This window comes from Lampetra planeri, chromosome 23 (genome assembly GCF_965212315.1).
Source record: "Lampetra planeri chromosome 23, kcLamPlan1.2.h2, whole genome shotgun sequence".
Lineage (NCBI taxonomy): Eukaryota > Metazoa > Chordata > Hyperoartia > Petromyzontiformes > Petromyzontidae > Lampetra > Lampetra planeri.
The window spans coordinates 4,829,332-4,853,167 of record NC_136129.1 but is presented as its reverse complement, the minus strand read 5'-3'; the positions used below and the strand labels follow the sequence as shown (position 1 = coordinate 4,853,167).

Sequence of the window (23,836 nt, the reverse complement as noted above, 5' to 3'; positions counted from 1 at the left end):
CAGCCCCACCCCTCCCACGTCCCACCCAGCCCCTCCCCTCCCACCCCCACCCAGCCCCACCCTCCACACCCAGCCCCTCCCCACCCAGCCCCTCCCCACCCAGCCCCTCCCCTCCCCACCCAGCCCCTCCCCACTCTCCCCTCCCCACCCAGCCCCTCCCCACGCAGCCCCACCCAGCCCCTCCCCACCCTCCCTCTTCCTCCCCACCCAGCCCCTCCCCACCCTCCCCTCTCCACCCAGCCCCACCCCTCCCATTTTAGGATGCATCACGGACGGACACAATAATCCCCTGTGGGCTGGTGTAGCCAGGAGGTTCCTACCAGTATAAACGTGGTTTGTCTATTTGTAAATAGGGCTAAATAAACGTGTTTGTGTCTATTTGTTTGTGTTTCTCCCTTGTGTTGGGACTTTGTAGGATAAACGTTGAGGTTTATAAGCGGCACGGGGGTAACCAATAAGGTCCTTAATTGGTCTGCAATAAAGTAGGGCAGGTTGACAGGTATGAGACCACCTCCGTATGCTCTGAAGCAGTATCCATTGCGTACATTGTACAGGAATCACCGCGCAGATTCCTGACGAATTTGGGGGATGGGGGGGGGTAACGCGTGTAATTTCAATATGACGTCATCTCCCCACTAATGATATGACGTCACGTACATGAACCGTCACTAAATGACGTGACGTCATTCCACAGGCTCCTCCCCCTTTTACCGACTCCGCGCGCGCGCGCACTCGAATTGCGTCCGCCCACGTGGTCTAAGCTTTTTTTTAAGTTCAAGTTCCCGCCATCAGTAAAAACAAGACAGTGGTGGATTTAAAGTGATAATTGAGTGACGAAATTACGAAAGTTGGTGGTTTTTGACTACTCGGAGGCTCTCGGGACCCGATACGAGTGATGTCGGATTGGGAATGCGACGAACCTAGCGTGGTACGAGGGAGCGGTCGTGCGGGTTTTTTGTTGTTGATTTAGTTTCAAGTTTTTCTTGGTCCACCTCCGGTTATCACAAGTCGTGTCACGGGTGTATTTGTTTTAAATGTTGTAACTCGGTTGGTTCTTTTTTAATCGCGGGCCAATGTTGTGGAGTTATATCGTTACACGAGTCGTTGCTCAATAATCGTGTGAATCTGCCAATGTAAACTTACTACGGAAGCATTTGAATGCATATGGTAACCTAGAATAGATATAGAATACATTGCTAGACTAATTTATCGTAAACAATTTGGGGTTTCCAAGAATAGCCAGCGAGCCCGAACAAAATTACATCACGCATTCATGTTTTATTATCTTGCAACTTACTCGCTTGTTAGGATACCCCACAAAATAGAGGATTTGGAACCACATATTTGATATTTTGATTTAAAGCTTTCGTGACTGCAGGGATTCATATTCTTGGTTCTTTCGGTAAAGTCACGTAGAAGGGAAATAATAAAATAATAAAAATATAAAATAAAATTTATCACGATGTTTCGACTGCGACACAAGCAATTAGTCGAAACGTGAGAATTTTTATCGTTTAATATTTGTATTTTATTATTTCCCTTCTACGTGACTTTACCGAAAGAACCAAGAATATATTTGATATTATTTGGGTCTTTCTGTAAAGTCACGCGATCGAAACGTCGTAGTTATTTGTTGTTGTTTTCTTTGAACCTATCTATGTGACTTTACCGAAAGACCCAAAGAAAATGAATTTCTGCAGTCACGAAAGCTTTAAGTCAAGATTTAACATTTGATGTTAATTATTCGTACATTCATTTCGCAGAACCATGTTGGTTCATGCAATGGGGGGGCGGTAGCCACAAAAAGGTTAAGAATAGCGGTCGTAATTAGTACTTAAAGCCATTTGTGAGCGTCGTTGTAGAGATTAAAAATAAGCGGACAAAATTTATCCATGTCCGCTTATTTTTATATTAAAATTATATCGTACACGGCCCATCGTAAATAGATTTCCGTACGCAAGATCGGATGCGTGTGTCGTGACCGTAAGGATGGAGTGTAATTAATACATCCAAGGAAAATTATGCGTCTCCTGTGATATTAAAAGCTTGAGAGGGGACAATGTCAGCAATGTGCCATTACAGTGACTGCCTTTAAACGCTTCCATTTCACAGGCAGCAGCTGCTGACAAGAAAGGGCCCACATATGGTATGTTGGTCATTCCGTGCGTGCATATCTCGACGCTTTCTTTGTACGCTTTTCGGATAATACTGGTAGGAACCTCCTGGTTACACCAGCCCACAGGGGATTATTGTGTCCGTCCGTCCGTCGTGCAGGGAGGGGCTGGGTGGGGAGGGGAGGGTGGGGCTACGAGGGGCTGGGTGGAGAGGGTGGGGCAGGGTGGGGCTGGGTGGGGAGGGGTGGGGAGGGGTGGGGCTGGGTGGGGAGGGCTGGGTGGGGAGGGGTGGGGCTGGGTGGGGAGGGGTGGGGAGGGGTGGGGCTGGGTGGGGAGGGGTGGGGAGGGGTGAGGCTGGGTGGGGTCGGGCTGGGTGGAGAGGGGCTGGTCACCCCGTGGTGCCCTTATAAAACTCAACGTTTAACCTACTCACGCCGGCTTGTGCCCGCCCTCACAGTCGGGCATATTTGCGGAATACACCACGCCGCTGTTGACCCTGGCCATTGACCGAGCAACCCAACGTTCCTACCAGCTCCCTCCGCAGGAGGAATGTGTTAATTTCAACATGTAACGCGGCCGCACAGGATTCGCTCACTCACTTGCGCCTCTCATCTCTTTCGATATGGCCCCTCTCGTTCTCTTCATCCCCAGCCATCTCTCTGTCCCTCCATGTGCCCAATCCTGTTTACGGTCCTTCTTCCTCTTTACACCTCTCCACTGGAATAAACTTCCGCTGTACATTATTGAGTAGTCTCCCTCCTTAACCTTCTGTTCCTCTCTTAAAGCTTACCCCCCCCAGCCAGAACCCAGCAGCACTGAGTTCGGGCTTAGGTCGGAGAAATTTCTGTAACCCCCCCCTCCCTTGTTACGGGTTTGTGCCTTTTACCGGGTTCTTGTCAAATATAAAAACTATACGTAAAATAAGTAATGTAAAAAAAAAACTTTTTTTTAAAAAACACGCTTTAATGAAATGTACAGTACGAGTAATGGCAGAACTCCACGACTCCAGGAAGTGGCCGCATATCGTAAGGGCCCGTGGTGATTTACAGGCAACGTCAGTTGAGCGTGGACAATTTGAGCCAAGGCGAAACATAACATATAAAAAAGATGGTTTACATTTTTTTATTTTTAATGATAGAATATAGTATTGTCATCAGTATGACATAAGTATACCAAGCTTGCAGTCGATACCATATTGGGAAGTGGGTTAAAATTTAGTTACCAGATTTGAAGATACGACAACAAGAACATTGAGTTAATTGAAAGCGTGTAAAAAGATTGTGTAACATTTTTTTTATGATAGAATATAGTATTGTCATCACTAAGACATAAGTATACTACGTTTGCAGTCGATACCACATTGGGAAGTGGGTCAAAATTGAGTTACAAGATTTGAGGATACGACAACAACAGACAGAGTGAGTTAAATGAAAGGGTGTAAAAAAAGCTTACCTCTTACCTATTGTCCATTCCCTCTCCTCACCCCTGCACTCCTTCCCGTTCCTCCCCAACCCCTTCGTGGTCCCAAAGTACCCTTATATCGCGGTCACTTATTCCTCAATGCTTGCGCGCTCATGTCATCCAAATCATGTTATTTTGTTTCCGTTTTTTTAGACTGTTATCTGCCTTGAGAGAAGGCGCTCTATAAATATAAAATAAGATAGAGAGAACGATGAGGCACGAGGAGGAACCACCGATTAAGGGGAATGCAGCAGCCACGCAGAGTCCGAACCAACAATTGCCCAAGCTCTGCTCTCCTTTATACATTAAGGTGTTATTGGCCAATTAATGAGTGCTTACATGTGGGTGGAAACCGGAGCACCCGGAGAAATCCCACGTGTGTGAATGGACTTATCCCATACCGATGGAACAGATGGAATCCACAGTTTGCTGTATCGCCTTCTGGCGAGCTATGGGAAGGGAGTTTCACAATATTTGTGTGATCCATCAACCCTCTCCTCCACAGTGCTAGATTAAAGACGTGCGTGACCACCACCGCCTGGCTAATATCTCCGTCAATGTCAATATTTCTTATCCATGCCTTGGCAGGTAATATCACTCCATGAAAACGTCAATTATCAAGGCACAGTAGGTTCAGAGACGGAGAGAGGAACTCATGAATTCGGGAATATACACGAGTCAAAATGCATATTAACCGTAACCAAATGTAAGTGGGTTTTGGCAGGAAAGATCGCTGGACAGGATGGTGATAACTAGGGGTTGAGACTAATGAGTGAGTGTCAGCCAAAGGAGGGAACACGCCTGAGGATGTCCACTGCTGTGATGAAGACATTACCGTATTTTCACGCATATAACCCGCGGGGTATACCACTTTTTACAAACAAAACAAGACCCTGTGGCTCGGGGAGGTCTTTATTCATTTGAAATGTAAAAATGTTGTTTATTTTAATGTTTTGTGCATGCGGAACGGCAGTGTTGGGAGTTAGTGCACTGCGCTGTGAATACGGTAATCTGAGTTAACTTCCCACTCATGGCTAACATTGGCAAATATCTGAATCGGTCCAGGGCCTCCCCTCGGTCAACTCGGCCTTAAACGAGTACCGAGTGGCATGTGTAAACATGAGTGTTGGGTTTATTTGACTGTGTGATTCCAACTCACGGTTAACACTGGTGTTGATTATCTGAATTGGTCCTTGGCCTCACCTTGTTGCCTGAGCGTGGTGTTGGCCACCCATCCTCTCGTGTACTGTGCTCGCTAACTGCACTTACCCCAACAGTATGTTAAAAGGATATATGTGGAATGTTTGTGTGTGTGTGTGTAGTCCATGGGCAGGAGAGGTATGTGTCGGAGTGCCCGCATTCAATCGCCAAAAGTGACGCCGAAGATGGTGGCGATGATGACGGTGGCTGCTGCAGCTTCTCCATTGATGTTGGCGATGTTGGGCGGGTCATCGGTACGGTCTCCACTGCCTCGCCATGTTTACTTGACGTGGCCTGAGAGCTTGAGGAATTCATAATCCAGTTCGTGGCTGGCCACTTGCACAAATTGGACAACCGGGCTGTTGAACATTTCCTACTTTAGTATATGGGCGTGTAATTTTAAAGGGAATTATAGTTTTATAATAATATGGCCTATTTAGGGAACAGGTCAGTGGTTTGCACATGAAAATAATTGCACCGTCAACACCATCTCAGTGCGGATGTGAAAGTCATAGTGTCTGGGTATGTCCGACACCAGGAAAGGATGGACAAATTATGTCTACCTAAATCAGTCATAATTGATTGACATAAGAGACAATCTCATTGGGTCAAGGTAGATAAGTAATCACCAGCCGTGGTTTTTATAGGTTTCTGCTGGGGCTACGTTAGCAGGGGAAGAGCAGCAAATTCCATTGCTGTACATGTATGCTCCCAATGTCTATGCTCCCCACTGTCACCAACCTGCACTTGCCTGCGTTTTGAAATATATAAGCCCCCAAAGTCCCACAGTGCCGGAAGGCCCTTATCCAAAAAGGTGATTCACAAAAAAGTGTTCTTTATTAAACACGGAGTGAAATGTCCACTCGGGTCTGCAAATGGAAATTGCAGGGGGATTTGACTGGTTTAAGAGTTTTTTTTTCTGTGACCCGCAGGAAGAGGTGGCAGCAAAATCCAGGAGCTGGAGAAGCTGAGTGGAGCGCGGATTAAGGTTGGGGGTGTTCCTGTGTTCGTTCTAACAAGGGGGCCGATCTGCTCCAGACCACATCTGTGCTTCCTGTTGACTGATTCCATTTTAGAACGACTGTAATTTTTTAGCACTGGACCAAAAACCTAGCCCAAATGATCGTATTAAAAAAAATCCTACTTAACCACTATTGCTGCCTGGCAATACAATGTTGATTTCTATTGCGTTTAAATGCGACAGGATGTCAAGATGCTGGAGAGAAGCCATGAAATATTTAGTTTATGTGGAGAGGCACAGTCAGAGGCAGTGGTCACGAGGAAGATTTTGAGTCTGGACTTGGACAGAGTTGACAGCACATGTAAAGGGGGAAGGGAGTTCCAGACTACATTAGCTTTTGGAGGAAACTGAAGAACCCAGAGGAAACTCATTCAAAACAGGGAGAGAATATACAAACTACACAAAGGTGCCCAATTCAGGAATTGAACCCAAGGACTTCTTGCTGTGAAACGCAAACAAATGTTACCACTGTGTCACACTGCTACCCAAATTGATCTGGGATTTGGATCGGGAGCCAATGGAGGGGGCGATTAAATAATATTCCCACTATTTCTGTTCAATGCATATAAAAAAAAATCGTATTGCATTGAAGCCATTGATATTTTGCCTTCACTCGCCCACTCCCCGTTTACCCGCAGCTGCTGAGAGATGGGGACGAGGGCACCGTGCAGCTGGTGGGCAGCGCAGGCGCGCGACGCATTGCCCGCAACCTGATCCGCAATATCACGGGGAGTGGGGCAGAGAAGAGCCACCAAGGCAGCCAGGGAAGGTGGCACCCGGCTAGGGAGGGTATGGAGGGCAGGGGTGACCCCAGTTGGGGCGGTGGGACTAGAGATGATGGTAGAACGGTATCGAGTGGTGGTGCTAGGGAAGGTATTGGTGGGACTGAAGATTGTGATGATAGTGGTGGTGTGAGTGGAGGTGCTTGTAGAGGTGGATTTGGAGGTGGTGAAAATGAGGTTGGAGGTGGCAGTGGTGGGTTTGGTGGTGGTCGTGGGTTTGGTGGTGGTCGTGGGTTTGTTGATAGTCATGATGGGTCTGGAGGAGGTGGTCGTGGTGGATCTGGAGGTGGTGGCTTTGGTGGTGGAGGTGGTGGCTTTGGTGGTGGGTTTGGTCGTGGAGGTGGTGGGTTTGGTGGTGGAGGTGGTGGGTTTGGTCGTGGAGGTGGTGGGTTTGGTGGTGGAGGTGGTGGGTTTGGTGGTGGAGGTGGTGGGTTTGGTGGTGGAGGTGGTGGGTTTGGTGGTGGAGGTGGTGGGTTTGGTGGTGGAGGTGGTGGGTTTGGTGGTGGAGGTGGTGGGTTTGGTCGTGGAGGAGGTGGTGGGTTTGGTCGTGGAGGTGGTGGTTTTGGTGGTGGAGGTGGTGGGTTTGGTGGTGGAGGTGGTGGTTTTGGTGGTGGAGGTGGTCGCTTTGGTGGTGGAGGTGGTCGCTTTGGTGGTGGAGGTGGTAGCGTTGGTGGTGGAGGTGGTAGCGTTGGTGGTGGAGGTGGTAGCGTTGGTGGTGGAGGTGGTATTGGTGGTGGCGGGACAAAGTCGAGTGGTGCAGCCGCTGACTCTGAAGACACCGAAAATCCCCCGCGGATGCGCATTGACTGGGCGAGCATCAACGAACGCCAGGCCGACTTTGTGGCACTCAAGTGGAATGGTGCGCTCACAGACAACATTCACGCACACACGCACACGGACCATCCAAGAACTCTAGGGGGGCGGCGGGTCCGGCCATCTGCATATCCACACCCTGAAATTCCTCCCCCCTCTATCCACAGACTGTCCTCCCATCAAGAAGAATTTCTACTTTGAGTCGCCGAGCGTGACCAGAATGAGCCCTGAGGAGGTGGCCGAGTGGAGGTTCGTGCCACGTGATGACGAGAGAAGAGTGGCTTAGTCCCAAGGGAGACGATAGGGGTGGTCTGATCTAAAGGGAGATGGCGTGGTCTCTACGAGGATGGACGGCTTGGTGTTTAGACCAGTGTTCGTCACTCATTATCAGAGGGCCACTTTCGCCTTCAGACTTTGTTGGGAAGGCCACCCCACATTTGAAACTATTGGGTTTGACAGCGCGATTAGGTGTTTTCACATTTGTGTACATCACGCGCGGGTCTTGCAATAAAGAACACTGGTTTAGACACTGGTGTTCTGCGCTAGGGTGCAAGGGTCTACAGGAGGATGGCCTGGTCTTGAGAAGGACAACATTCGGTAGATGTCAACGTTGTGTGTGTATATATAGATTATCTGATCTGGAGGTGACACTGGTTTTCTATGTGGTTGTCTAGTTCAGATGGTGTTGATATGATTTAGAGAGTGAATGGCTTCGCCGAGTGAGGGTTGCCTCATCTAGGAGGAGGTTGTCCCTGTTTGGTGAGCGCAATGTGGTAGTGGCGTAAAGCACGTGGGTGTGTGGTCCGGTGTCGCATTACGCTCTATATAGATGGGCAAAATACATGTAATCGCATACAAATTACCAATTAACACCCCGTCTTGTGTAATTTAGATACAAGTTACCAATTTGAAGTGTGTAATTCAGTTTCCAATTACAAGCTACGAATTCAATGAAATTATATTTAAATTAAATGTAATTTATATACTGCCCATCTCTGCAATGTTAAATTATTCGGTGATACTGTGTTGGCAGTGGTGCATAAGCACACATTAACTCAAGATTGTCACGAACACTGGCCTTAAAAGGGAAAATATCTAGTAGGCGACGTTTCAGATGATGGCCTGTCTGCATAGCAAAACAATGGTGAAGATTAGGCAACAACCTTTGTATTCTCCGTTTTTTTTCCGGCCTCTACTCACCACTAGGCAGAGCAACAATAACATTTCCGTGGTGGACATGTGCGAGGAGGGGGGTCGCAGCATACCCAACCCTGTGCGCACCTTTGCGGACGCCTTTGAGCATTTCCCCGACATCTTGGACAACATCTGTCGCGCAGGCTTTACCACGCCTTCACCCATACAGGTTGGCGCATCGCGGAGCATCGGCGGTGGGGCCCTGGGTAATTTTTTTTGTGGGGGGGGGGGGGGCGGTCGACAATTTTTGGAAATCTGTTAGATTAACTTTTTACCCCCACATCTGGGGAGGGTCCACTTTCTAAAATTTTTTGATTCACGCAATACTGGGCTTTTATAATAGAATAATTGATCCAGGGACTCTGTCTCTTCCCACTAACGCACTCCTGCTGCGGAGGGAGCTGGTAGGAACGTTGGGTTGCTCGGTCAATGGCCAGGGTCAACGGCGGCGTGGTGTATTCCGCAAATATGCTTGACTGTGAGGGCCGGGCACAAGCCGGCGTGAGTAGGTTAAACGTTGAGTTTTATAAGGGCACCACGGGGTGACCAGCCCCTCCCCACCCAGCCCCTCCCCACCCAGCCCCTTCCCACCCTCTGCACCCAGCCCCTCCCCACCCTTCCCTCCCCACCCAGTCCCACCCTCTCCACCCAGCCCCTCCCCACCCAGCCCCTACCTCCCCACCCAGCCCCTCCCTGTACGACGGACACAATAATCCCCTGTGGGCTCGTGTAACCAGGAGGTTCCTACCAGTAATGTCTCTACTCTGCAGGATCCCCTGCCTCCATCTGCACAGCATCTCTCACATTGGCCATTTCCTTACCAGGGCTACTGCGTCATGTCTCAACTCCGCAATTATAATGGTCTCCTCTACGCTCTCATTAAATCCCTCATCCTCAAGTTCTGGATGATCCCGAATTCCAGACTCCTCGCTCATCACCACATCACCCGAATACTTTGATCCTTTCACTGGTTCCAAATCTAATCCTGGATCAATTTCAAGATGACACACTATCTTAAATATCATCCAGTACTCGTTCCCTGCCTACATCTCTCATCTCACTCTCCTCCATGCACTCTCCTACCTCTCCCCTCTGCTGCTGTTTATGGACTCTCTGCTCCAGCAACCACGGTTTTGTGTTGAAGCCCCCGGTCAATCTTTGCTCGAAAAATGAGAAAGACTAACCTCTCACCGTCTCCATTGTCTGGAACTCGCTTCCCCCAGTCATCTGTGCTGTTGACCCCCTGTTGAAGTCCAGGTTCAAGGATTCTATTTCAGTGCCTGGGACTGACAGCCTACGACTAAATCATTTGGAGTGCACCCTATCATGTCAGATTTCAGAAGCTAAGTAGGCTTCAGCTTGGTGCTTGGATGAGTAACCACCGTGCATACTGGGTGTTAAAGGCTGCGGGGCTACATGGTCAGAATTTACACAATCCATTGTACTGCACGTTGTACTGCACGTGCATACATCCACGCCTAACTAGAGTGGTGAAGTTTGGTCAAACAATTTCCATGATGATCGTGGCATGAGGAGGCCATCGTATAGCAGTGGGTTGATAAACGGCTGTAATTAGTTTTAACGTATTGTTATATGACAATGTGTGTTGAGTAGACATTGTTATTGTGCTGTTGCGTTGTTTGCGTTGTTGCCTTAGAGCCAGGCGTGGCCCGTGGTTCTGCTGGGCTGGGACCTCGTGGGCATCGCTCAGACAGGCACAGGGAAAACACTCGCCTTCCTCTTCCCAGGGTTCATTCACCTTACCCTGCAGCCAATGTGAGTCTCTGAGTGCCACCTTATCCTGCAAGTCCCCCGAGTCTCTTCCGGTTTCACTCTGCGAGTCCCTCAGTATCTCCACACACCCCACTGCAGCCAATGTGAGTCCTATCTGCTTCTAAAATGGTTCCTGTGTGCCTCCTTGATGCTTAGCATATGGTTCCAAAATGCACCTCATTCCGACGCTGCTGCTGCTTGTGGTTTTATGTTTTGTACAGCAGTTTGAGATGTGGTCCCATTTATACGCTTCGTAAATGGTTGGAGCGCGGTGGCGCAGTGGTTAGCACACTACACTCGAAACCTGGTAACTATAGAATTTGATGCCCAGCTATGGATAACGTCACTGGTTAGTGATGTCTCAACCAGTCCTTGGGCCTACCCTTCTCGAATGTGTACTGACCAGCGTAGTGAAGTATGGCACATGAGGTGTGAAGTGGCCTTCATCAATGAGTTGAAAAGAGTCCAATTATATTTGAAATCGTACACTTAAAACATTTATATTGCAATTGTGTTATCGTGGTCATGTCACAAGATGATGAAGAGGTTTGCATTCAGACCCCTCAGGAGTGCATACCACCTTGTGTTAGATAATTAATGCTGAAAATGGTCACTTAAAAGCTATCTGTCCGCATAGTGGCATAACTTTTATTTGCATATTAATCCAACCAAAGAATGCTGTTACTGAAACAAGGAATATTTGATGAAAACCCAAATTAAAATGTAATACGATTTGTTTCATTGTGCAGACTTTGATCATCCGGTTGAGAACCATCACTTCGGTAGACTTGATAACCAATTTTAATCACTGGTGGTTTCTCGGCATTTCTGGCCCCCTTGGTCATGAGCCCCCCTAGAGGCCACCTCCTGCACCTGCTGAGTGTTCCCATGTGCCCCCCCCCCTCAACTCCCCGTACTTCGTGTGTCACGGTGGAAGACCCCGGGAGCAGCGGGAGGGCCCGGGAATGCTGATCTTGACGCCGACACGCGAGCTCGCCCTGCAGATCAAATCGGAGTGCAGCAAATACTCGTACCAGGGAATTACCAGGCGAGAGCCGCCTCCGTGCAGCCAAACACCCACGACATCAATCGCGCAGACTGCATTCTTCATGTTCAGTCGCCGCTGGTCACGTCAGCGGCGATCGAAACACTCGCCTCAACAATAAATCGCTTGGATAGCAGCAACAATGAAACGTCAGATCGGTCACGCACATTGTAATTCTCCACCGATCACATTGATAATAATCGTCGAGTGATGGGCCCACGTCATCGGTCATTACTGATCACATCAACGCTTAAACGTCGGTTGGTGTCCTTCCTACTCGAAGAAGCGTTGGGTTGTGCTGGTGTTTCACTTCCATGATAGTGACTGGGGTATCTGAGATTGATTCCTGACCATGGCAAACATCAGTGGCGAGTGATATTTGAAACTGTCCTGGCCAACACCTTCCTACTCCCCTCCCCCGCACACCTTCGACTCACTGACCAAAATATTGAGGTATGGTCAGACTGACATTATGTACGGTGGCTCTCAACCAGCAGTGAGTTGACATAAGAGCTTGTACATGTACCTTGCGATTATTACGCGAGCACATCACCGGTGATGGGTGGTTTCTGAAACATGAGCTGGGCCTCTGTAGGGTGAACTTGGCATTAAACGCTGCCATGCTTTTTGTGTGGTCGTGCACCCGCAGCGTGTGCATCTACGGTGGGGGCAACCGCAGGGAGCAGATCGAAATCGCCACCAGGGGCGTGGACATCGTCATCGCGACACCTGGACGGCTCAACGACCTCATGATGAACGGGCACATCAGCATGCGCGGCATCACTTATCTGGTGAGAGCTGCCGATTCCCGGCACCGTCACCAGTCGGCGAAATCATGAGCGCCAATCTTCCTCGTGCTCCCCCTAATCCTCATGATGTGCAGCCTGACATCACGTCGGCTGCTGGATAGTACAACCAGGTTCCTTATTAAATAAGAGGTTGAATAAAGAAAATAATAATAATATTTGGAACTGTTCGCAGTGGTGCAGAAACACAAAGCCTTCCCATGATTATTATCACTGTTGTCGTTCAGGCCGAAGTCTGTAGGAACTAGGATATCCACTCCAGATGTCACCACACTCGTTTACTTGACAAGAATTAACGATGTGCACGAGTGTTGATGTTCATTTCATGGTTTCGTCATCGTCATCCCTGCCGTGCCCCCAGGTGCTGGACGAAGCTGACCGCATGCTGGATCTGGGCTTTGAGCCGCAGATCATGAAAATCCTTCTGGACGTGCGGCCAGACAGGCAAACTACCATGACTAGGTGATCTTGCTGCCACCTCCGCCGCCATCTTAACGTTTCTCCCCCCTCTGCGGGCGTTTCCCCATGCGCAGCTTTGTGCCGTTTGCCATGGAGCCCTGCAGCCTATAACACCTGTTATACATGGCCGTTTCCTATCCACGCACATATAATCATGGAATGCAATAGATACAAAAAAAGCTCGATAATAGACACGGCCATAACTCGACGGTGCGCTCTTGGGTTGTGCCGTGTGATGTCTGTTTCGGACCACTTGCTCGGAGCTTCTTGGGTAAGTTCAGAAACCCGAAAACGCATAGAGAGCGATGTAGCGCAGCCGCGAAATTCTACACAGTGGCTTTGGACGAAACGTCTTACTCGCATGCACGCATCCGTTTGTCTGCACATGCAAAACTGCACAGCGCGACGTGGCCGCCCGGAGTGAGGCGGCTTGCGCGCTCCTACCTCAAGGACCCAATGCTCGTTTACGTCGGCTCCTTGAATCTGGCGGTGAGTGGCGATGGCTTCTCCCGTCTTGCAACGCGGGAATACGGAGATGTGGTACTGTGTTGTATGATAACTTCAGGGTTCCCGCTTCTGATCAGTGTGCCATTTTTCGTGCACTGTTCGATTTCCATTCACGACACATCTGTGACGAGTGATATCTGAAATGGTCATGGGCCACCCTCCCCTCTTCACCAACCCCCACATCGACTCGGATGACTCTTTAAAATGAGACAATCCTTGTCTCTTGCATTCTCACCTGGTTACACAAACTTGACTTTACTTGACCCAGTGTGGTGAAGTATAGCCAAACAACACCCATGATCAACACGGCATACGGAGTTATACATCCAGCAGTGGATTGTACAAGGGGCTGTGAATGATCGGTAAGCGAATGCCAATTTTGTGTTTATGGGGGTTAATGCTGTAGTTGTTAAATCCCACTGAATTCATCGGTGCCGAGATGCACGGTTTTCCACATGCAATGTGCACCGCATTTGAAGCTTGGGAACACTGGGGCTCACGCTGCCTGTCTGTGTTGGTGTGCTGCGCAGCGTGTTCCCCCCCCCCCACTACACGCTGATGGGTTTTCAACCGAGCTGTGCGGAAGGGAGGGTACTTACTGCCAGCCACCTGCTTGTGTGTCTACAAATAAACCACAATACCTTGCTGATGTCATCAAGGAGCATAAACCATCACGCAAACTCCGGTCATCCTTGCCATCGGCTTTTAACTAACCATCGAGCAAAGACGGTCACTGCATCGTGCGCTTTCATATGCGCTTCTGCGGCCGTCTGGAATGCTCTTCCTATATTAGGAAGCCGCTGGAGCTATGCACTTTTAAATCTAGATTGAAAACTTCTTTCTTTATAACTTTTTGTGTTTTAGTTTGTCTTTCCTCGACACCTCCGATTAGCACGGTTGACTACGTACGGTACAACAGTTCATCATGCGTACATGCACACGCTTGTGCGCATCACTTGTGCTGCAGGCCGTCCATTCGGTGCACCAGGAGGTGGTGGTCCTGAACCCCGAAGACAAACAGGACTTCCTTTTCAAATTCTTTGCCAGCATGCAGCCCAGTGACAAGGTCCTCGTCTTCACGGGGCGAAAGGCCATGTGAGGACACGAAGGGCATCTGCCGAGAGGCGGTGCCGTCACCGGTGGTACTGTGTGCAGTGATACGGACGTGTGGTTTGTGCCGGTGTCATGTGATGCTGTGCCTAATGCTTTGGTGCTGTATTTTGGTGCAATATTTAGTGCGTGCTGCTCTTGTGTTTTCTGTGCTGCCGTGGTGCTGTCTGCGGTGCTGTCTAAGCGACTCTTGAATGGCGATGGCATGGGGAGGCCGTCATCCACCAGTGGATTGGTCATGGCTGATGAGTACAATCTTTGCCTATCAATACATCATTGGCGTATGTAGTCGGTGGTGTTGAGGCTGACGATCAAAATCACTTGGACAGAGGTGGGGGGGGGGGGGATTTAAAAAACCCACTCATTTCAACTGCCACACCGGGATATCAAACGAGTGACATTTCGATTTTAATTTTGGTGTGCCAACTATTACACCATAGCAGCATGCCATTTTATACGTTTATAAAAAAAAATATTCCCCAAATGCATCTTGTTTTAGGGTGTGGCGTGTCATGCGTTTCCACTGTGTAATTCTGGGTGCTTATCTCCATGTTCTGTCTAGTCATGCGTGTGCGCAAAGCGTTGGCTTTGCGCCTTCGCTCTGCTCCCCCTCCTTGGAATTGCGTCTTTGGCTTTGAACCAATTTTTGCTCGGTGGGGCGGGCAATTTGGGGAGAAGGGAGACGGCTGCCATGGGAACCGATGCCATAGCAACACATCCGATGGCAGCAGTCGCTAGGGCGAGCGTGTCGTGGCTGCGGAGGCCGATGCGGCTTGCGGAGTCTTGGTGCATGTGACGGGTCTAAAGCGCAGCATGGGTGTATCGAAGGCGTTTTGAGCCGCTCGGAATAATGGGAAAGCGGTCGACGTGTCATCGATTCACCCCACGGGGATTCAGCACCGAGACAGACAGGCAGCCAGGAGTGGTGTTGGCCACAACCCCATACCCTTGTGTGTTGTGCCATTCTTTATAGGTGCTTTGTAATAGCACTTTCCCCAACAAGTCCTATGCTGACCTGCCCCTACTGGAGATCTGTGAAAAAGAGCTTCATAGCTCATCGGATTCTTCCAGTTTAGATTCTGATTCTATATTTGGGTTTGCGTGCATGTGTCTATACACAGGTGTGTGTGTGTGTAGGTGTCTTCTCAACCCACAACACCTGGGGGTCTGCCTGTGACCTGCTACAGACCACCTAGCTTGACACAATCCATAATGACGTCATTGTCACTTAGTAGCGAATAGCAGCTGTTGTTGATGTTCTTGTGTTGCGTACGCATGTGCGTACATGTGTGCAAGTACGCATGTGCATGTCATACGCACACGCGTACACACACCCCCTCGTGTGCCATATTGGCCTTCATAGGTGCTCGCTAACATCACTTTTCCAAGCAGTTTATGGATATAGGGGGATCTTTGTCTGCACAACACGCACACCCATGAGTGCAGGGCCGATCACCTCTCCACGAAGTGTTGCCTCATGGGCCTCGATGTCCAGAGTCTCCATGGCGACCGCGAGCAGTTCGACCGAGAGCAGGCGCTAAGTGAATTCCGCAGCGGTGAGCATTTGCTCCCATCCCTGTGTCCACCTTCCCCTCCCCTCTCACCCCAGCCTCCACATTCCCCCCCCCACCCCCCTACTACATCGCAGTGTTCTTGGTTCTTTCGGTAAAGTCATGTAGAAGGAAAATAATAAAAATGAACATAATAAAATACAATTCTCACGACGTTTCGGCCACAACGCAAGCAGCCGTCCTCAGGTGAAGAACAGGTCTGTCGGAAAGACAGCGTCTGAGGACGGCTGGTTGCGTTGTGGCCGAAACGTCGTGAGAATTGTATTTTAAATGTTTTATTTTTTATTATTTTATTATTTCCCTTCTACGTGACTTTACCGAAAGAACCAAGAAGATGAATCCCTGCAGTCACGAAAGCTTTAAATCGAAATTTTACATCGCAGTGGTTTCGTTCTCCAAGCGCGGCGTTTTTTGTCCGCTTCTCGGCAGACGGCGCACGTTGGCGATGCACGCCCAACTTTGCTGTGCAGTGTCTTGATGCAGTCATGTTCAGACGATACATAGATCCAAGCTGTATTGATTTGTGTCGCAACCCTGTGGAAATGCCCACTTGGCTGCCTGCGGAGGCAACCAGAGCCTGTGGAACTCCACGCACACCAGTCGGTGGGAGTGGTGGCTGCTCGGTGAGCGGTGTGCGGTGATGTCATCCGTAATGCGTTGGCTTCACACCACAGGCATCGGTCACATCTGGCAAACCCAGCAGCATTTCACCTGAGGACGGCTGCTTGCGTTGTGGCCGAAACGTCGTGATAATTATTTTATTATGTAAATTTTTTATTATTTTATTATTTCCATTCTACGTGACTTTACCGAAAGAACCAAGAAGATGAATCCCTGCAGTCACGAAAGCTTTAAATCGAAATCCAGCAGCATTTGTTAAGCTTCACGAGACCCGGAAGGTGGAACCGGTGCAGAATGTTCTTGTTTTCACATTGCTGGATAACATTTGCCAGGAAAGCCAATATGCTGATGCACATATATATTATTTATATGGAAGGACAGAATGGAGTTTTACTTACATTTACTTTTACCCACAAGTCTCTAAAACAATGCATAATGAGTTTTTTATTATACCTGGTGTGGTTGTTGCGGTGTGCAGTGACCACGATGTGGCCATGGTGCTAGATGTCCATGGTGTGGGCATTTCCTATTGTGCGGTGTCCGTGGTGTACGGTGGTGCGTGGTGTTGTGTGGTGTTCCTGGAGCGGTGGTGGTGTACGGATGCGTATGCAGGCTGCGTGCGGATCCTCATAGCTACGGACGTGGCCTCGCGCGGGCTGGACGTGACCGACATCACACACGTCTTGAACTACGACTGTCCACGCCACATGGAGGAGTACGTGCATCGCATCGGCCGCACGGGCCGCGCCGGGTGGGAGCATGCATTGTGTACACACGCGCACACACAATATCACTGCTATACACCGTGTGCAGCACGTCACTTCGGTACACACACTACACACACATACTCTTAGTTCTTTCGGTAAAGTCACGTAGGTAAAAAATTTAATTAAAATTAATAAAAATAAAAGAAAAATCACGACGTTTCGGAGGCAACGCAAGTCTCCGTCATCAGGTGGGACCGTCACAGCCAGATTTGCTGCATCATGTGACGGTCCCACCTGATGACGGAGACTTGTGTTGCCTCCGAAACGTCGTGATTTTTTATTTTTTTATTTCATTTTTTACCTACGTGACTTTGCAGTCACGAAAGCTTCAAATCTAGAACTACACACGCACTTGAGGCTGATACACGTGTTGCCCTGGTACACCCTTGACTTGCACACAGGTCACAGTGGTACAAAATGTATATTCGAATGTTTCGTAGAGTAACACACCTTACTGGTACACTGTGTACAGATGCCATTGACACAAGATGCATATACACCTGACCATTGGCGCACTACCATTGCCTTGAGGCAAGCGTGAGAACCCGTGCGCGTTACAATGCCGTATTCCTTTACGGTACATCACTCGGAACGAGCATTCATGGAGAATCTCCAGCCAACGTGAGAGCTACACAAACTACGTGCAACCGAATGTTACGCAAGTGTGTACATGCGTTTTGCCATGCGTTTGTACGAATGCAACATTGAAACGCCACTGCACGTGTGACACCGACACACACAATGTCAGTTTTTTTCTCCATTCTGAGCACAGGTCCAATTAATGCATGTTATAGATGAAGCCGTCACATGTTTCTTGAATTGAGAGCCTATGAGAACTTGGGACAAGAGAGAGTGGGAGGGAAAGAGAGGAGAGCCGTGTGAGGAAAGAGACAGTGCTGTGACCTGCAATGTGGAGGTTGATCGCAGATTGCGCTGCGTGCCACATACTGCAAACGGCATATTGTTGTAACCTGCTGACAAGAAGCTCACTCGTGGGATGGGATGTGTGCCCCCCCCCCCCGCCCCGTGCTGGGCAGCAAGGAGGGCAAGTCGGTGACTTTGGTGACCCGAAGTGACTGGAGGCATGCGGCAGACCTTATCAGCATCATGCAGGAGGCCGGGCAGGTGAGGGGAAGAGGATTCGCGAATGTATGAGGATGTTTCGATTTAAAGCTTTCGTGACTGCAGGGATTCATACTCTTAGTTATTTCGGTAAAGTCACGTAGGTAAAAAATGAAATTAATAAAAATAAAACAATAAAAATCACGACGTTTCGGAGGCAACACAAGTCTCCGTCATCAGGTGGGACCGTCACAGCCAGATTTGCTGCATCAAGTGAGGCAAGGATTGCATTTAAGGGATTACATCTTGAATCCTTGCCTCACTTGATGTAGCAAATCTGGCTGTGACGGTCCCACCTGATGACGGAGACTTGTGTTGCCTCCGAAACGTCGTGATTTTTATTGTTTTATTTTTATTAATTTCATTTTTTACCTACGTGACTTTACCGAAATAACTAAGAGTATTCATCTTCTTGGTTTTTTCGGTAAAGTCACATTCAGATGCTGTCTTTCCGACAGACCTGTTCTTCACCTGAGGACAGCTGCTTGCGTTGTGGCCGAAACGTCGTGGGAATTGTATTTTATTATGTTTTATTTTATTATTTCCCTTCTACGTGACTTTACCGAAAGAACCAAGAAGATGGATGAGGATGCTTGTTAATACATTTGCATGTACACAACAATGACAACCACAGTTGCCATTGGTCGCTAAGTTAGCGGTGACGCCACCACGGCGTTTGTGTTAAGACAAGATGTACTTTTGGAGGCTACGTGTAATGTAGAATGCTCACTGCTGGCAGTAGGTCAGAGGACAGACCCAGTTGTTATGAGTTGACCGACTGAGATGGATCCACAGACACGTACATATACATACACTTATGTTCAAAGCCTTGCAGATACACGGAAACATCAGAATGTATATGTCGGGAAGTTCCAGACGGGTGGGTTTTTTTGGGTATTAATTGAATCTCCCAACACGTGTAGTGAGTCTCGACTGAGTCGCAGACGTTGTTTTAGGGAGCAACACGTTTTATTAAACTATTTGCACAACATACTCCAGGCTATTAACATACTCTCGGGTGGTGACCACCCAACTAACCACGCTACGGCGGAACTAGACACGGGTTCCACTATCCCGGTCCGGACCACAAGCTGGGTCCCAGACCGCGTGGCTGGAGGATTCTTCAAGCTTGACGTGGGATATCCTGCCTCTCCAACAGTAAGAACCCCGAGCCCCTCACGGGGGGGGGGCCCCCTTATATCGTGCTGGGGCAGGCTCCGCCTCTAGCCCCGCCCACCTTCTCAATCTCTCGCCCTTGCCTGAAGGCTCTCGAGAGCTCTTCCCGGACCATGTGACCACCCATTGGCCCCCTCCACCGGTGGCCCCCCTCCAGTATCATCCGGTCACATGTCCCCAGGTCAACCAGAGTATCATGCCCCCAACGTAACCCTAGCTGGTTGACACTCCAACTCTCTCAACGGGAGCCCGCACCGCACGCTGTGCGTGGTGCCACCGCGCTTAACCAGCGCTCACCCAAGCCTCCACTAGGGCTGGTACGAAACCCCGTGTCCGAGGTGTGCACTTAAACGGTATACATCCCGCCGTGGCCTCGGAGGCCCGGCACCACAGTGACATTTCCAGCCACTACACATGTGTAAAGAGTAGCCCGGAAATAGCCTGATGCCCTGTCTTACTTTTCCTCTAACCCTTTTCTGCCTTTCCCTTTCAACTCTCGTCGAATCACTTTCCACCCCTCCTCCCATTTCTCCCACTTAGAGGAGTAGGAGCTGGTCCCATTGACTTCATCCATCATGTGGGTGGCGATGTTATCTGTGAGTTCTGAACACCCCTGGGCTTAGTCTATGTTGGTGAACGCCAGAATGGTGTCACCATTATTGTTTTAGGTGTGTGTACCCAGAAACCCTTGGTGAAGGAAAGATTGGTGATTCAAGCAGTCGCCCATTAAATTGTCCCTTTGTGTGCTTGCTACAAATATGAGCAGATCCTACACACACACATACAGACAGGTATGTGCTTGTTTTTTATATAGGTACGTGGGTGCACGTATAGGTGTGCTTGTGAATTTGCATGTCCGTGTGTGTATGTTTGTGTGCGGTTGTGTAGCGGTTGGCGCACTGCTCTGTGAACTTGGCGACCCAAGTTTGATTCCCACTCAAGGCCAACATCAGTGACGATTATTTGAACCGGTCTTGGGCCTCCCCTAGGTCGACACAACCTCAAATGAGTACCTGGTGTGGTGCGTATAAACGCCACCACTCGGGAGACGAAGGCAGCCGGCCGTGGTGTTGGCCTCCCACCCCCTCTTGTGCCGTTCTGGCTTTCATAGGTGCTCGGTAACAGCAATTGCCCCAACAGTCTGCTACAGGCTATACGGGGGGAGATCTGTCTTGGATACATACATGTGTGTGCGGGTATGAGTTATTGAATGAATGTGATTGTATGCGTGTTTGTGAACACAACTCAACAGCCTGCGAATAGCGACGATTCTAACTCCGCATGTACAACTACTCAACATCGGAAACTCAACATCAACTCAACAAAAACCTAACATCAACCGCAACTCGACAGCATCTCAACTCACCAATTCAACATCTCAACTCAACAGCATTTCGACAAGTCATCTCAAAAGCAACTCAACGTCCCTTTACCCCACTGTCTGTGGGTCGTGTCCACAACTCGCAAACTCTTCACTCTCCATAAGAGGCTTTTTGGGTCACTCTCTTCACTCTCACTCGCCCTGCCCATGAGTGGTGACCATAGTGGATAGAGGCTGAATGGTCCGATTCCTCACCCTGGGAGAGGGAGAATCTACACTGATTGTTTTATCTTGTCAAGTCCACCACCTCAAGACATTTGGGCCTTAGTGACTCGACCAGGAATGGTTAATCCCCACTGTAGATTAAACATTAGTTATCTCTTGGTATGTGCACAATACTACATAGCCTTTCGACAACAGTTTCCCCCATTGTGTTTGTGTGAATGTGTTTGTTCATCTATTAGGCAGTGTGTAGTAAAAAAAATACTGTAATTGATTTATTTAATTTCAAATTTGAGTTGTATAAAATGTTGTAGTTATGTTTTAAAGTGGCTGAGGTGAGTGTGAAGTTAATGTAACTTAGATGCAAGTTAACTGTGAGGTGTATAATGTATGTGTTTCTTTATAGAATCTTATTTTGTGTGTGGCATTGTGCATGAAGGAGAGACTGATTTAGGCAGTCCTTCTGTCGGGAGCTGGACCGGTTCTGCTTTGACCTCTGGTATTCAGGTCTGGGTGGACTGGTTCTGGCTCCAGGTCACCATGCAGGGTGGTGGACAGTTCTCCACTCGGCAAGAAACTGCCGAACAACGGAGTGGCACTTGTTTTGAACAACATCACTTGCCCCAACAGTCTGTTAAAGTCTATACGGGGCGGGGGGGGCATCTTTGTCTTTATGCGCATGTGTGCGTCGGTCAGGATGTGCCGCAGGAGCTAGAGGAGATGGCCGAGCGGTTTGAGCAGAACCAGCGCGAGAAGGAGCTCCGCGGAGACCGACCCAGGTGGGCAGTCGCCCTCATAATTACAATAATGCAGAGTCCTCTTGTCGGTCGACTGCTGTGTCGCCCGTGGGAGTTGATTACTCATGCTTCACCATGCTGGTGGGGTGGGTGGCTGCAGGACCAATTTAGACGCTACTCAGATTTTTCGTGGATATAATTTACCCTCCGAATTCTCAGTTTTAGTTCATATTTAATCATTCACAAGCAGCACGTTTCCCATGTAATTTAATGCACGTGTCGCGAGAATAACGTTGCATTTTAATGGGTGAACCGTAATTGAGAGTTACGTGCCCAATCGTAGTAAAGTCTTGCTGTTGACCGGGGGTGGGGAACGTCCGGCCCACGGGCCGTATAAGGCCCGCGAAATCATTTGGTCTGTTCCAGCCGTCACATTAGGGGTGAGTTAATTAAATGTTTGACCAAATATAACAGGCTATTTTAAATTGATAACTTTGCATGGCCCGCGAATGATGTTATAAATAGCCAAATGGCCCTTGGCAGAAAAAAAGGTTCCCCACCCGTGCTGTCGACCAATGCGTTTGGCTTCATTGATCATCTCTTCCTTTGTGACTACCATGGGCGCTGTTTCTTTAGTCATTGGTTCCTCCATTCATCCACACTGGAGGTCCTAAAACTTGTTTTTCTGATTCTTTCCAAACACTTTTGATTTCCAAAGTTGAGTTCAACAAACATTTAACTCTTACTCATTATGCCTTTAGTGATATTATTTTTTGGGGCCTTCAGACGATCTAACCCAAAAGCCTTTATTATGAATAATATTGGTCACGAAAGCTCATGTTTAAACTGCCTTTTAAGCCTGTTCTCCGCTTTTGTGAGGAATTCCTCCCCTGCCATTTAAAATTTCCTTTCTTGATTTAAGATATCACTTTTCTGCATGTGGTTTCTGATGTGCACTACATCAAATACAAATTGCAGGTTTGGTGGGCGAGGAAGATTTGCGGACCGCGATGCCGTCGCCGGCGTGTTCGAGGGACTCCCGTAGAGGGGGTACGCGAGGGGTCCATTGCACCCCTGGGACCTTGGAAGCACGTCGGTAGCATGTCTACTTCGGACTTCTTTCCTGGTTTCTGTCTGCAGCTGAATTTCGTTAATGTTACAGCTAGCCCAGCATTCAGGCGATAGTACTGCACTACTGTAATCGTATGGGGGGTTCCCAATTGAAGTTGGCTGCCAGGTATTTTGTGGGCTTTGTAAAATCTGGAAGTCCCCTGGCATGTTATAGACCGGTGTGTTTTGTTGTAGGTACATTCTCCCCTCTCCCCCTTTGAGTGTGCTGGAGTCTTGTGAAAATTGTTCTGGATTGTCTCCGTTTGCAATGGATTTTTCAAGCATTGTGTGAAGGCTGGCATTCTAATGAAAGTGTTGGAAGGGAAATATTTTTTTCCCTGTTGACATGGGAAAAAAAGGTCGGACTGGTATGAAAGTGCTGTTGCTCATTTTTACATCAACATGATCCCGAGTCCTTGAATTTTGTCCATGTACACGGCGTTATTTAAATGTTTTTATTTGTCAAAACGGCTGTGGCAACAAACACTTGTAGACCACAGCGTTTGGCTAACTGGAAACTTTCAGCGTGTAGTGATGTAAAAATTCGATATGGCCAAGTGTTTTTAAATATTACAGTTCCTGATGGACATGGGCAAAGTTGTGCGCTTCAGTTTAAGTGATTTATAAATTGTAAAGTGCCTATTTTCACTGCAATAAACAATGTCATTGGATTTGTAGCTTGGTGTGGATATCCACTGCCACCTTGTAACCTGTGTACACGTACAGCCCAGAATGCGTGTATCCAGGGCAATTATTTTCGGGCAGATCGACATCAAAACAGTTTTTGCAAGTGGAATTAAAAATGAATGTTTTCAGTTTGCATATTGACATGAATCAGAAACATGATTTCTGAAATAGAATGGAACATCTAAAGTGAAGTCACGTAGATAAAAAATAATAATAA

At 48.5% G+C, this 23,836-nt stretch overlaps 1 protein-coding gene across 1 annotated transcript; it reads left to right on the top strand.

The window, feature by feature from the left end:
• The first annotated feature begins 672 nt into the window (after positions 1-672).
• On the top strand, positions 673-23,609 carry LOC144726279 (putative ATP-dependent RNA helicase DDX43). Its single transcript, XM_078604838.1, has 18 exons — positions 673-928; positions 2,113-2,146; positions 4,898-5,029; positions 5,708-5,763; positions 6,435-7,437; positions 7,559-7,640; positions 8,598-8,754; positions 10,243-10,361; positions 11,296-11,406; positions 12,053-12,194; positions 12,571-12,671; positions 13,070-13,157; positions 14,143-14,270; positions 15,732-15,841; positions 17,090-17,228; positions 18,282-18,369; positions 21,782-21,864; positions 22,801-23,609. Exons 1-18 carry the CDS (start codon positions 896-898, stop codon positions 22,865-22,867), a joined length of 2,673 nt encoding a protein of 890 aa, XP_078460964.1. The 5' UTR covers positions 673-895; the 3' UTR covers positions 22,868-23,609.
• Positions 23,610-23,836: the final 227 nt, after the last annotated feature.

Excerpts from the sequence above, each read along its gene's own strand:
- LOC144726279 (XM_078604838.1), top strand. The coding sequence starts at position 896 with ATGTCGGATTGGGAATGCGACGAACCTAGCGTG. Across the intron at positions 2,147-4,897 it reads CAAGAAAGGGCCCACATATG|TCCATGGGCAGGAGAGGTAT; the intron begins GTATGTTGGTCA and ends GTGTGTGTGTAG. Across the intron at positions 5,764-6,434 it reads TGAGTGGAGCGCGGATTAAG|CTGCTGAGAGATGGGGACGA; the intron begins GTTGGGGGTGTT and ends GTTTACCCGCAG.